Here is a 12,534-nt window from a genome sequence, read left to right as displayed (position 1 = left end):
GGCTCTGTGTTTCCTGTTTTGTTGGGTGTGTGAGATCCTTGTGGCTGGTGACTGTGCTCACGTGAACAGCGAGATTGAGGCTGTGTCATGTGCCCGTGAGTAATAAATGCCCACACCGGGTTGTATTTTGGACGTTCTGCCTCCTTGCTTGGTCAGGCCGCTCAACGGTCAGTCTCACAGTGCATTTAGCCATACGTTGCATTAAAGTCAAGAAGTATGCATATTGAGACGGAGCATGGGATGCTGCATTTGTGTGTGTTTGTAGTTGTTTGTAAACCAATGACAGGTTCACAGCCTCACCTGTCTGCGGCTCCACAGAGAAGTACGGCTGTCCTTGCAGAATGCTGTAAACCAGCCTGGCACTGTTCCCGTAGGTGGGGTCGTCTGCATCTGTAGCCGTCACCTGCATCACGGACGTACCTGCACACACACACACAGATGGCAAAGAGAGGAGTCAGAGGATGTGACTCGGTTCAAGAATGGTTTGACAAAGCGTCTTGTCTCAAAGTGTCAATTTACCTCGGCATGAGGAGAGGAAATGAAATAAACATTTTCCCTCTGCTTGACACTTCAGCTGAACTGCTCCTGTGAGGCTGGTCTAAACTCCTTATTTCTCTACGTTTCATCATGCCAGTTCTGGCGAACTTCAACTTTTAAATAAAACATTATATTTTCAGCATGGGGTGACAGAGTTCTTCAACCCCCACCTTGATTTATAAAAACCCATTAAGCTGAGGCGATAAGCCAAATAAATCAAGATGTGCACAGGTTTGAAAAATGTTGCGTTATTGTTGAAATTCCCTTAAGCAGATGTGACACGACTCAGAAAACATACTCGAAATAAAAGTAATACCAACTGCACGTTACACCTTGAGATGTAGGACCCCTGTACTTTTATTATGGGGTTACATTTGATTCTGTACCTCATAAAAACAATCATACAATGACAACATTTTTGCAGTATATCAATCAAAAGCTAATCCTGACGATCACCATGTCAACTTTTGAAGATTTCTTACACGTATTCATGCTTCAATATACCGTAATTTTCGGACTATAAGCCGCGCCTTTTTTCCCATTTTTCGACGCTGCGGCTTATATAACGGTGCGGCTAATCTATGGATTTGTACAGCTAACGGCCACTAGGGGACCTCCTAAATCTATGGATTTGACAGGTTACAGTCCACCACCTTTAACTCTATGGGCTCTATGGCCGGTCCGCGCCCCCCACCTTTAAGCGGCGGGTTCCAGCAGGAAAAGCTGGAGGCCGGAAAAGAGTGAGACAGGTAACGCGCAAAAGTAAAAGTGGAACCGAGAGTGGTACGAGAGACAGAACGAGAGCAAGACAGACAGACATTACGAGAGCGAGACAGTTTGTCCCCGTACCACTGGTTGAAAACCGCTGCTGTAGATCACTGCCGGTACGTGCGCTGGGAGCGCACCGTTTAAGTTTGAAAGTTGAAAAGTGTGTGTGTCTGAAACGCTATGTGATACAGTACAGTTTACACAGCACATGTTCTGTAGCTACTATTGCACTAAATGCTAACACTTGAATACGTTATGCAAATATGCAACTTGTTTGTTGAAATGTTAATAAATGGGAGCTTCCTCAAACAGCTATCTCTTTCCCGACAATCCCCTCTGTGCACGAACCCTTACATATGGTAATTAAACATTAAAACACCTGCGGCTTATAGTCCAGTGCGGCTTATATATGTACACATCATTCAATTTAGCTGCTGCGGCTTATATTCAGGTGCGCCTTATAGTACGAAAACTACGGTATATATATATTTTTTTATTCTACTAAAATCACACAAAAACAAAAACGCATAACTCATACACACAAATGAACAAAATGAGTAGAAGCGGGAGGGCTGAAGCATAGCTTATGGGGAGTAGCCCTCCCGTGCATCATCATTAGCATCAATATAACAATAATGGCATTTATTTCATCCAAAACATATAGAAATTAAGGAGTACAAAGAAAACCAATGAAAACTGGAAAATAAAAAAAATAAAACAAAATTTAGGGCAAGAAAAAAAGCAAATGCATATATAAGCAATACTGGGAATATCCAATACCTGTTAGCTGGAGTAATCTGCAAATATAATTGTTTTTACTTTAGTTTTGAATTGTTGATGACTAGTAGTACTTGAAAGGTCTGGGTGAAGTCCATTCCACGTTGTAACTCCGATTATGGATCAGCTGTGATTTGATGGTTGTTCTACAGGGCTTGCTATACAACCAGTTAGGATGCCTGGTTGGGTATTTCATGACTGTGGTTTGGAACTGCTTTTGAATGTTAGTAAGCATTTTATTATGGAACATTTTGTGCATAATCAGTACTGTTTTAAGCTTAACTATATCAACAAATTTGAATAGATTGAGTTTTTTAAATATGGGAGTTGTGTGTTCATGTTTACCAACACCACAGACGATTCGTAATACTTTTTTTTTTTGATGTTATTATTTTTTGTAAATTTGTTGAGTACGTGTTTCCCCATATTTCGGAGCAGTAATAAAGGTAAGGGAGAAATAGACTGTTATAAAGAAAGAGTTCAAAGAAAGAATATATTTCTAATTATATATAACTTTTAAGCACACAGACTTATAAAGACAGCACTTGGTCAGACTTTAAGTTGTTTTGCCTTTCTTGTAGAAGCTTTGGTTAGAAATGAGCTCAAATGTTAAAGACCTCAAAGTCATTGCAATGAGCTCATTGAGTAGTTTGAGCTTCCCTGATTTGAGACACATCAACATGCCAACGGTTTTAAAAGCTGTTCCATTGCTTGCCTTTAGGTGGCACAAGTTGAACTAAACTGCTGACTCTTTGCAACGGGCTGGTATTTGCCGGGCCCTTCATATCGATAACAGTCTGTTTTCTGCTGATTCATCTTCTTTACAATCTTTTTGCAGTTTCATAAACTGTTGTGATGTTTCCAGTTGAGCACCACTTTTCTACTCAGACAAAAATCCATTGGGTATAAAACTGTCATCAAGTTTTCTTCAATATGCCAGTGTACTGAGTAAATTACCAACAATTTGAAAGAGACTGCCTTCTGTATTTGCTCTACTTCTGACATCCATGAGGGACCTAGTTAGTCAAATTACAGCTTTTCTGTTCCACTTATGTGGTTGTGGATGATGGAAACCAGGCGTTCTGCATTCAGGATTCAACTCGGGAAGCAGATGGTTGGAAAAAAACAGCCTGAACAGAACTTATTCACAAATCCTTTCAGAAGCCCTTTCAGTCCGGCCCATTCAATGAAGGGATTTATCTGGCACTCAGAGTTTCTGCCAGTGTGGTTCATTCCAGGTCAGCCCAGAGGGGTTGAGACTCTCCCTGACCACATCACATTTTGAAATAAAATCTATAAAGATCAGAAGCCGTAAGTAAGGGGACTCTGAGGAAATGGCAGGAGGTCTCATCCATGCCGATCTAATGCTAAATATTTTCACAGCTACTACTTTTTGTGCATAAGAAAGGAAAAGGCTTTTTAGAAGCTTGTTGTCCGCTAATGGTTCGGTCTGTTTTCCCGCTCCGTCACACTTCCTGTGGTCGGATTTCAGGGATAATTAATAATGTATGAAAAGAGCTGTTTAGCAGACAAACAACACTGACAATGCACTCCATCGGTGACTTCATTAGGAAACATCACTCAGTGTTCAACGGATAGACTTTCTGTCCTACTGAGTATCTCTTCTGAACTGCTGCTGTTGTCAAATTAAATTCCATATTTGGACAGCAAACAAGTTTGAGGGTCAGCTCTGGAGATAAGCTCTCACTCAAAACAGGGCTTAGTTACATCAAACAAAATGGAGCACTAATAATCATCCAGGACAAAACTGTTAACAATATGTTTTTGAATGACTGAATTTCTCAAATTAAAGGTTGAAAATGAGAACTCATTGTTAGATTAGAATTCATTATGTTAAAATACTTTGTTGAGATGCATATAGACTCCGTTTTGGAATAAGTACACAGAATTAATTTATTAGGTAAAAGTAGCCATACTAAAAATTGTAAAAATATTCTTTACAATTAAAAGTCTTGCATTCAAAAGTCTTACTTAAGTATAAGTACAAAAGTATTGGCAACGAATTATATTATTTGCAGAAAGCCAATGTTTTTATTATTGCCCATTTTAGCATTTTACCAAATTGCTATTTTGTTTGTCACAATTTAAATTCTTTAAATCAAAGCATTCCCCCACTCTCGTCCTGCCCAGTCACCCTTTATTTAATAATAATAATAATAATAATAATAATAATAATAATAATAAACGTTATTTGTATAGCACCGTTACTATAAGTGCTTTAAAGAACAAGAAAAAAAAAAAAAAATCAAAATAAGTGCAGAACAAAATAGAAGTTAAACTGACAAGAAATTAAAATAGGTTCAAATAAATGAATTTGAAAAAGAAAATTAAAATGTATATTTATACTACTCACCAACATTGGACATCTCAGGCACCCTGGCGTAGTACGGCCCGTGTAGAAACTCGGGGGGGTTATCGTTGATGTCCTGGACCTTCACGATGAACTCTGACGGCGGCTCCAGAGGTTTGTTGGTGTCTCGGTTCACCGCCTGCGCTGTGAGCGTGTACTGAGCCTGCTCCTCGCGGTCCAACGTCTTCGTGGCGTGGATGTTTCCCGTCTTGTCGTCGATAACAAAGATGGTTCCCGCACCTTCGCCCGACAGGATGTACTTTATTCTGCCAACGCCGGAGTCTACGTCTGAGTGGAGCTGCAGCAGGGGGGAGGAAGAGGGTGAGTTTAACATGATGATTCAGCCTCTATGGAGAGAGACATGTGACAAGCATGATCATTTCTGACGTGGAGCTAATCTGAAGTAAACATTGAATACTGCTTTCTATTCCTCCATCTTGTGACTGGGTAACTCCCTCTCTTGGATATCAGCATGTGAAGGACACTGTTCAGGAACTAGTTGATGCTCTGTATGTGATGACTCCTTCCATTCTGGAGAGGATCACAGATACATGGATCCTGAGATTGAAGCTCAAGCCGGTGACGAGTTATTATTAACATTTTTGAGATTTTGAGAAAAAGACAGAATTCTTAGATTCTTGGAAAAAAATGTCAAGATTTTTTTTTTAAAGTCAGGATTTAGAAAAAAAAAAAAATTTGAGAAAAAAAAGTCAGAATATTGAGAAAAAATCAGGTTTTTGAAAAAAATCAGAATTTTTGGATTTTGAGAAACAAAAGTCAGAATTTTGAGAAAAAGTCTATTTATGAGGAAAAAGTCAGAATTTTGAAATGTTGAGAAAAAATCAGGTTTTTGAAAAAAATCAGAATTTTTGGATTTTGAGAAACAAAAGTCACATTTCTGAGGAAAAAGTCCAAATTTTCCAAAAAAGTCAGATTTTTTCGATTTAGAGAAAAACTCAGAATTTTGTAGATGACAGGATGTATTATTTCTCTCTTGGATATCAGCATGTGAAGGACACTGTTCAGGAACTAGTTGATGCTCTGTATGTGATGACTCCTTCCATTCTGGAGAGGATCACAGATACATGGATCCTGAGATTGAAGCTCAAGCCGGTCACGAGTGTTATTTCCCTAACAGTGAGACACAATGAAAATAAAGAAACTGAATGGATAAAAGGCAGGTTTGGTGCTGATAACAAATGGACGGTGTCGAAGTTAAAGTGAAAGACAAGTCTGATGATTCTGCTCTGATGTCAAAGAGACCAGAATCCTCAGATCTTATGTTTGACATCACAGTCCCAATGCTTCCACTCCTAACGCTATTTATTTAATTTTTACATTATTATTTGCCCCTTTTGTTAATCTGTTTGTTCACCATGTAAAGCAGCCTTGGGTCCCTTGAAAGGCGCTATACAAATGTCATCTATTATTATTATTATTATTATTATTATTATTAAACAACCTAGTTACATCTGTGACGTCCATCTTAATCCTTAGTTGTTGCCTCAGTTTTTTAAAGACATGTTTTGGTTACAGGCAGATATATGAATGGCCAGCCTAAGAGTCAGTTAAATAAGCAGACAAGGAGATATCAGTAATAATGTTTCCTTGATCTTATTGTAAGTTCCAGCTTCCAAAGTTTTCCAGTACTATCCAGTCTGTCGTGGAAAGGCTCAGACGGACAGCAAACACTAATAGCTTGGAGATTTAAAACGTTGTCATCCGAAAAAGAAATTTAATAATGTTCAACTTTCAATGAAAGTCTTGTTCGTCTTGTACAACCCCTACAGGATGAACTATGATGCATTGTAAACATCATTTGTGGGTTGTTGTTGTTGATGTTGTTGTTGTTGTTGTTGTGAAAGCCGATGCTCTCTTTGAGTGATGTGGTGTTTCTGGAGGAGAACCACACATCATCTTCACCTTGAAAGTGAACGTGATTTTTTTTTTACTCTGAACAAAATTGAAGAATCACTTTTGAAATCCTGTTGGAGTTGGCTTCCTGCCTGTCAGCCTGAAAACTCTGATTTTAAACGCAGGGCTATTACACCAATTTGTTATTCATGCATGTATTCCGTTTGACTCCAGAGAAGGCACGTTTATTTATAAAGCACTTTTCAACCCAAGTGCTTTACAGAAATGAAAGACATTAAGAGCGTAACACACATTAGCAATATTAAAAAGCAAAGATAATGAAACATGACTAACACATGAATAAAAGTTTCAGTGCAGTTTAAGATGTGAATAGTTTCATTAAAAGCAGCGGCAGCAGAAAGAAAAGTCTGCAGCCTGGATTTAAAAGTAGTCCGAGTTGACCCGCAGGTTTCTGGGAGTTTGTTCCAGATATTTGACAAGACCCCAAATCAAATCCTCACATTCCTCTACCCCCAGTCTCCCAGTCATACACCCATCTTTGAAAGACCACTTCATCAACTGGCTTTATGGTACTCACCCTGCCCACCAGCACCGGGTCGGGCCCAGTGTATTCCTCAATGACGAAGAACTGGTTCCAGACCCATCCTCGTTTGGACCGGTGCAGAACCTGCCCCTCCTTCCCTGTCCTCTGTCTGTGTGTGTGCAGTGACGAGTGACCTGGAAGCACAACAGCATTCATCAAGACGTCTGTTCAACACATGAAAGGTCACCTATTGTGCAACATCCACTTCCTCATGTCTCTTCTACATCAACATGTGTCCCCTCTTCTTCATGTCTCTCCTACATCAACATGTGTCCCCTCTTCTTCATGTCTCTTCTACATCAACATGTGTCCCCTCTTCTTCATGTCTCTTCTACATCAACATGTGTCCCCTCTTCTTCATATCTCATCTACATCAACACGTGTCCCCTCTTCTTCATGTCTCTTCTACATCAACATGTGTCCCCTCTTCTCCATGTCTCTTCTACATCAACATGTGTCCCCTCTTCTCCATGTCTCTTCTACATCAACATGTGTCCCCTCTTCTTCATGTCTCTTCTACATCAACATGTGTCCCCTCTTCTTCATGTCTCTCCTACATCAACATGTGTCCCCTCTTCTTCATGTCTCTTCTACATCAACATGTGTCCCCTCTTCTTCATGTCTCTTCTACATCAACATGTGTCCCCTCTTCTTCATATCTCATCTACATCAACACGTGTCCCCTCTTCTTCATGTCTCTTCTACATCAACATGTGTCCCCTCTTCTTCTTCATGTCTCTTCTACATCAACATGTGTCCCCTCTTCTTCATGTCTCTTCTACATCAACATGTGTCCCCTCTTCTCCATGTCTCTTCTACATCAACATGTGTCCCCTCTTCTTCATGTCTCTTCTACATCAACATGTGTCCCCTCTTCTTCATGTCTCTTCTACATCAACATGTGTCCCCTCTTCTCCATGTCTCTTCTCCATCAACATGTGTCCCCTCTTCCTCATGTCTCTTCTACATCAACATGTGTCCCCTCTTCTCCATGTCTCTTCTACATCAACATGTGTCCCCTCTTCTTCATGTCTCTTCTACATCAACATGTGTCCCCTCTTCTTCATGTCTCTTCTACATCAACATGTGTCCCTTCTTCTTCATGTCTCTTCTACATCAACATGTGTCCCCTCTTCTTCATGTCTCTTCTACATCAACATGTGTCCCCTCTTCTTCATGTCTCTTCTACATCAACATGTGTCCCCTCTTCTTCATGTCTCTTCTACATCAACATGTGTCCCCTCTTCTTAATGTCTCTTCTACATCAACATGTGTCCCCTCTTCTTCATGTCTCTTCTACATCAACATGTGTCCCCTCTGTGGAAAGAGACTCTGAAAGTTTCAGGAACAAAGATTCTCTCTCTTTTTGATCCATTTCTATAAAAACCTGTCTGAAAATGAGCTGATCAGATTTTGGCCACTTTATGATGTCATAACGATGTTTTGTCTTTTGTAACCATTAGCCAATCAGCAACCAAGGTAACCCCCCCCCCCCCTTATCACCTGAATCTCCTCCTAGAGCACCATTGAGTTCTTTGTAACCAAATGTCTCTCAGAGGGGCGTGGGGAGGGGCTCCTTATTTTCATCTAAAGCTACAGACAGAGAATCAGCACTTTTGAAACAGGGCTGAAACAGAAGGGATTATGGGTAATGCTGCAATGATCTGTTGGTGTTTCAGCCAATCAGAGACAGGGTCTGTATATATCTGAGACCTGTGATATATTGATGAGAAACAGTATAATAGGGGACCTTTAAGTCAATTGTTTTTAGTCAATACATGAAAGTCCACACCACATTCATTGGGTTTATGAATGGTTAAAAACTAAAATGTTTGAACCAATCTATGTTGAATAAATGAATGATAACCCCAGCTGCCGTTTGTTTTCTGCGAATATTTCAAATTATGGGTCACAAGTTTAAACCCCATCTCAGACACTGTGGGTGGGTTCTGTGAAGAGCCCTCGCAGCAACAAGTGTTTTTTTTTTCAGGCACTTCAGTTTCAAGCTGTGTCGGCACAGAGCAGCTGCCGTGTGTTATGAAGCCGTGCTATAAGGGAAGCTAACCGGATGCATACGTTCTGAGTGTAAATACACTGAAGATGTGATCATTCAAACTGCTCTGGGGGATTTTACAGTAAGCCATCACATTATTGACAATTTAATGTCATTGTAATGCTTTCCCATTCTGCAAATGTAAAGGGTCATAAACATTTACGTTACATAAAGTAAATATTTGCGTACATTCTTATGGGTGATAACACAGCTGTATGGTAATTGTCAGAAATGGATTGCTGATGTTTTGAAGTATGAAGCGCTTCGTGGTCACTAGGGAGATCACTGTCACTTTGAAATGCATACAAAGGAAATAAGTGGCATGTGTGACCATCTGTGTGTTGTCAGGTGAAAGATGTATCTCACAAAGCATCAGTTACAGTATGAAGCTGTGTGTTTCAAAACATTCTCTAACCCGACACACAGAGCGGAGCAGGACTCAGTCACTGAAGCAAACTCCTCGTATGTGTGAACCTACTTCGTAATAACACATACATTTGTTAGCATTTCACCACTTCCCGGTTCTTTGTCTCCAAGTCAATGGTTGTTTCTTTATGTTTTTGTTAAGATGCCTGAATAAGGCATAGCATAGGTGAGTAAGTACCCAACTGTTTCATTTTAAAACAGCAGTTGCTAGCATTCGGTTAAATTAGACTACTACACGTCATCACACTGAATATTAGCTGCAGCCTTTAGCTAAGCGCTGCGGACAGGGAGTCATTTGACCATGCTGTAATTATGAATTAGCATTTAGTTAGCTTTGTAGGGTTAGTTTAGGCCGACTGTGGCTGAGAGGGAGCGTGGTCGTCCTTCAACCAGAAGGTTGTTGGTTTGATTCCAAACATAGGGTCAACATCGATGTATCCTTTGGCGAGATACTGAACCCTGAGTTGCTCCCATATTTGGTTACAAAGAACTCAATGGTGCTCTAGGAGGAGATTCAGGTGATAAGGGGGGGTTACCTTGGTTGCTGATTGGCTAATGGCTACACAAGACAAAACATTATTATGACATCATAAAGTGGCCAAAATCTGATCAGCTCGTTTTGAGACAGGTTTTTATAGAAATGGATCAAAAAGAGAGAGAATCTTTGTTCCTGAAACTTTCAGAGTCCCTTTCCACAGAGGGGACACATGTTGATGTAGAAGAGACATGGAGAAGAGGGGACACATGTTGATGTAGAAGAGACATGGAGAAGAGGGGACACATGTTGATGTAGAAGAGACATGGAGAAGAGGGGACACATGTTGATGTAGAAGAGACATGGAGAAGAGGGGACACATGTTGATGTAGAAGAGACATGAAGAAGAGGGGACACATGTTGATGTAGAAGAGACATGAAGAAGAGGGGACACATGTTGATGTAGAAGAGACATGAAGAAGAGGGGACACATGTTGGTGAAGAAGAGACATGAAGAAGAGGGGACACATGTTGATGTAGAAGAGACATGGAGAAGAGGGGACACATGTTGATGTAGAAGAGACATGGAGAAGAGGGGACACATGTTGGTGAAGAAGAGACATGAAGAAGAGGGGACACATGTTGATGTAGAAGAGACATGAAGAAGAGGGGACACATGTTGATGTAGAAGAGACATGGAGAAGAGGGGACACATGTTGATGTAGAAGAGACATGAAGAAGAGGGGACACATGTTGATGTAGAAGAGACATGGAGAAGAGGGGACACATGTTGATGTAGAAGAGACATGAAGAAGAGGGGACACATGTTGATGTAGAAGAGACATGAAGAAGAGGGGACACATGTTGATGTAGAAGAGACATGAAGAAGAGGGGACACATGTTGATGTAGAAGAGACATGGAGAAGAGGGGACACATGTTGATGTAGAAGAGACATGAAGAAGAGGGGACACATGTTGATGTAGAAGAGACATGGAGAAGAGGGGACACATGTTGATGTAGAAGAGACATGAAGAAGAGGGGACACATGTTGATGTAGAAGAGACATGAAGAAGAGGGGACACATGTTGATGTAGAAGAGACATGGAGAAGAGGGGACACATGATTACGTAGATTTTTGATTTGATTTTCCACAATAGGTGACCTTTAAGTCCCGTCTGATTCCCGTTGACTCACCTGCATGTCTGTGTCTGTGCCCCCTGTGGTCCAGGGCAGTGTTTCCTCTCCTGGTTCCTAACGCCACGCTACACAGCGCTGAGATTCCCACCAACAGCAGGAAGACCCTCAGCGAGCCGAGGCCCGTCCGCTTCATCGCCAGCATCTCAACGTTCACTTCACTTCCTGCTTCCTCTCAGTGGAGCGCCGCTCCCACCGAGGTGATATCCTGTGTTTGCTGACAAAATGATGATCTTCCTAGTTCATTAGCTGAGAAGGAGCCTGTTGGTGAGGATACTCATCACCCGCTTCCACGAAATGGACTTTCTTTTCCTTGTTATTGTTGTTCTTCGTACGATTGGTAATCTCCTTCTCTCTTCTGATCACAGAGCCTGAAAGAGATCAAAGTAGAACAACATTCAAACCAAATTACATTCAGTTTAGTACAACTTCTACCGTGCGAAGACATTCATCTTTATAACAGTGATGAATGTAACTCTGACAGCAGAAACAACATCAAAAGTTCTGTGATCGTTCACTCCTGTCTGTTTCAGAGGGTAATGTTAATTGACTGCAGTTAGAGAGCGGACTTCTTAAATGGTTGTTGTGTTGATTAGGACATTGCACTAATTACCCAGACAATGCTGTCAGTAAACTCATTAGCTTGAATTCAATTAGACCCTGACTGATTCAGCGTGGGAGGCAGCACCAGGTCCCCGTATTACTCTATTTACAGCCGCTTCAAGTACAACCTAACTGATGTAGAGCAAATACATGATAAAGGGAAATGTAGTTTCCTGATTCGTTTCAGTTTCATCTGTTGAACACAGACCCAAAACAAGAAAGAAACTGCTTCCTACTTCCAAGAAACTAGATATATAAAATACCTTAAATGCAATTTAAATAAAAAGAATCATTTGTAATGGTTGCAATAAAGGAAATCTAAGGAAGCCGATATGTAGGACAAACTATGACCGGCTCCCACCATCCATGCTGCATTTGTGGATTATGGATTTATTGTTTCTTCTCTGTTCTTTTTAAAGCCAGCCATTGTTTTAAAGATCTACTACCTTCATGCATTTGGTTAAGTTAGGATGATTTGATGTCTCACGCGACCACATAACCACCTTCTCCCAGTGTTTCCGTTAGTGGGTATTTACCAGACTTTGACCGGAACAATCTGGCAAATGTAAATCTAATTAAAAATCTCTTAAAGTGTATTAAAAATAGGCTGAATAGACAAGTCGGCATCTGCCTCTCTCATCATACGAAAGACAAGAAACTAAAAACTGATTTAGAAACAGGTTTAACTTATTAAACGTCATTAAGGGAATACTGTCACTCCATTGACTTGCACCTATATGTCAGATAACATCGTTTTTTATCCACTAAATGTAGGATCAAAAAAAATAAAATTCTTTAGCATCCATGCTGCATTTGTGGATTAGGCTTTTTAGGCTACCTTCATGCATATATTTAAGTTTCAATACCTCAG

The 12,534-nt window shown here is 40.5% G+C and overlaps 1 protein-coding gene across 1 annotated transcript in view; it reads right to left on the bottom strand.

The window, feature by feature from the left end:
* cdh11 (cadherin 11, type 2, OB-cadherin (osteoblast)) overlaps nucleotides 1-12,534 on the bottom strand; it is a 122,108-nt gene that overhangs the window by 35,698 nt on the left and 73,876 nt on the right. The window contains exons 3-6 of the mRNA XM_079689983.1: nucleotides 11,061-11,431; nucleotides 6,906-7,045; nucleotides 4,457-4,751; nucleotides 301-420 (exon numbers count right to left, since the gene is read on the bottom strand). Coding sequence (XP_079546109.1) covers nucleotides 301-420; nucleotides 4,457-4,751; nucleotides 6,906-7,045; nucleotides 11,061-11,205 — 700 coding nt within the window. The 5' untranslated portion in view covers nucleotides 11,206-11,431. The remainder of the gene's footprint in view (nucleotides 1-300; nucleotides 421-4,456; nucleotides 4,752-6,905; nucleotides 7,046-11,060; nucleotides 11,432-12,534) is intronic.

The sequence above is a fragment of the Notothenia rossii genome (genome assembly GCF_949606895.1).
Source record: "Notothenia rossii genome assembly, chromosome: 6".
NCBI classification, from domain to species: domain Eukaryota; kingdom Metazoa; phylum Chordata; class Actinopteri; order Perciformes; family Nototheniidae; genus Notothenia; species Notothenia rossii.
This window is presented reverse-complemented; position numbering and strand designations above follow the sequence as displayed.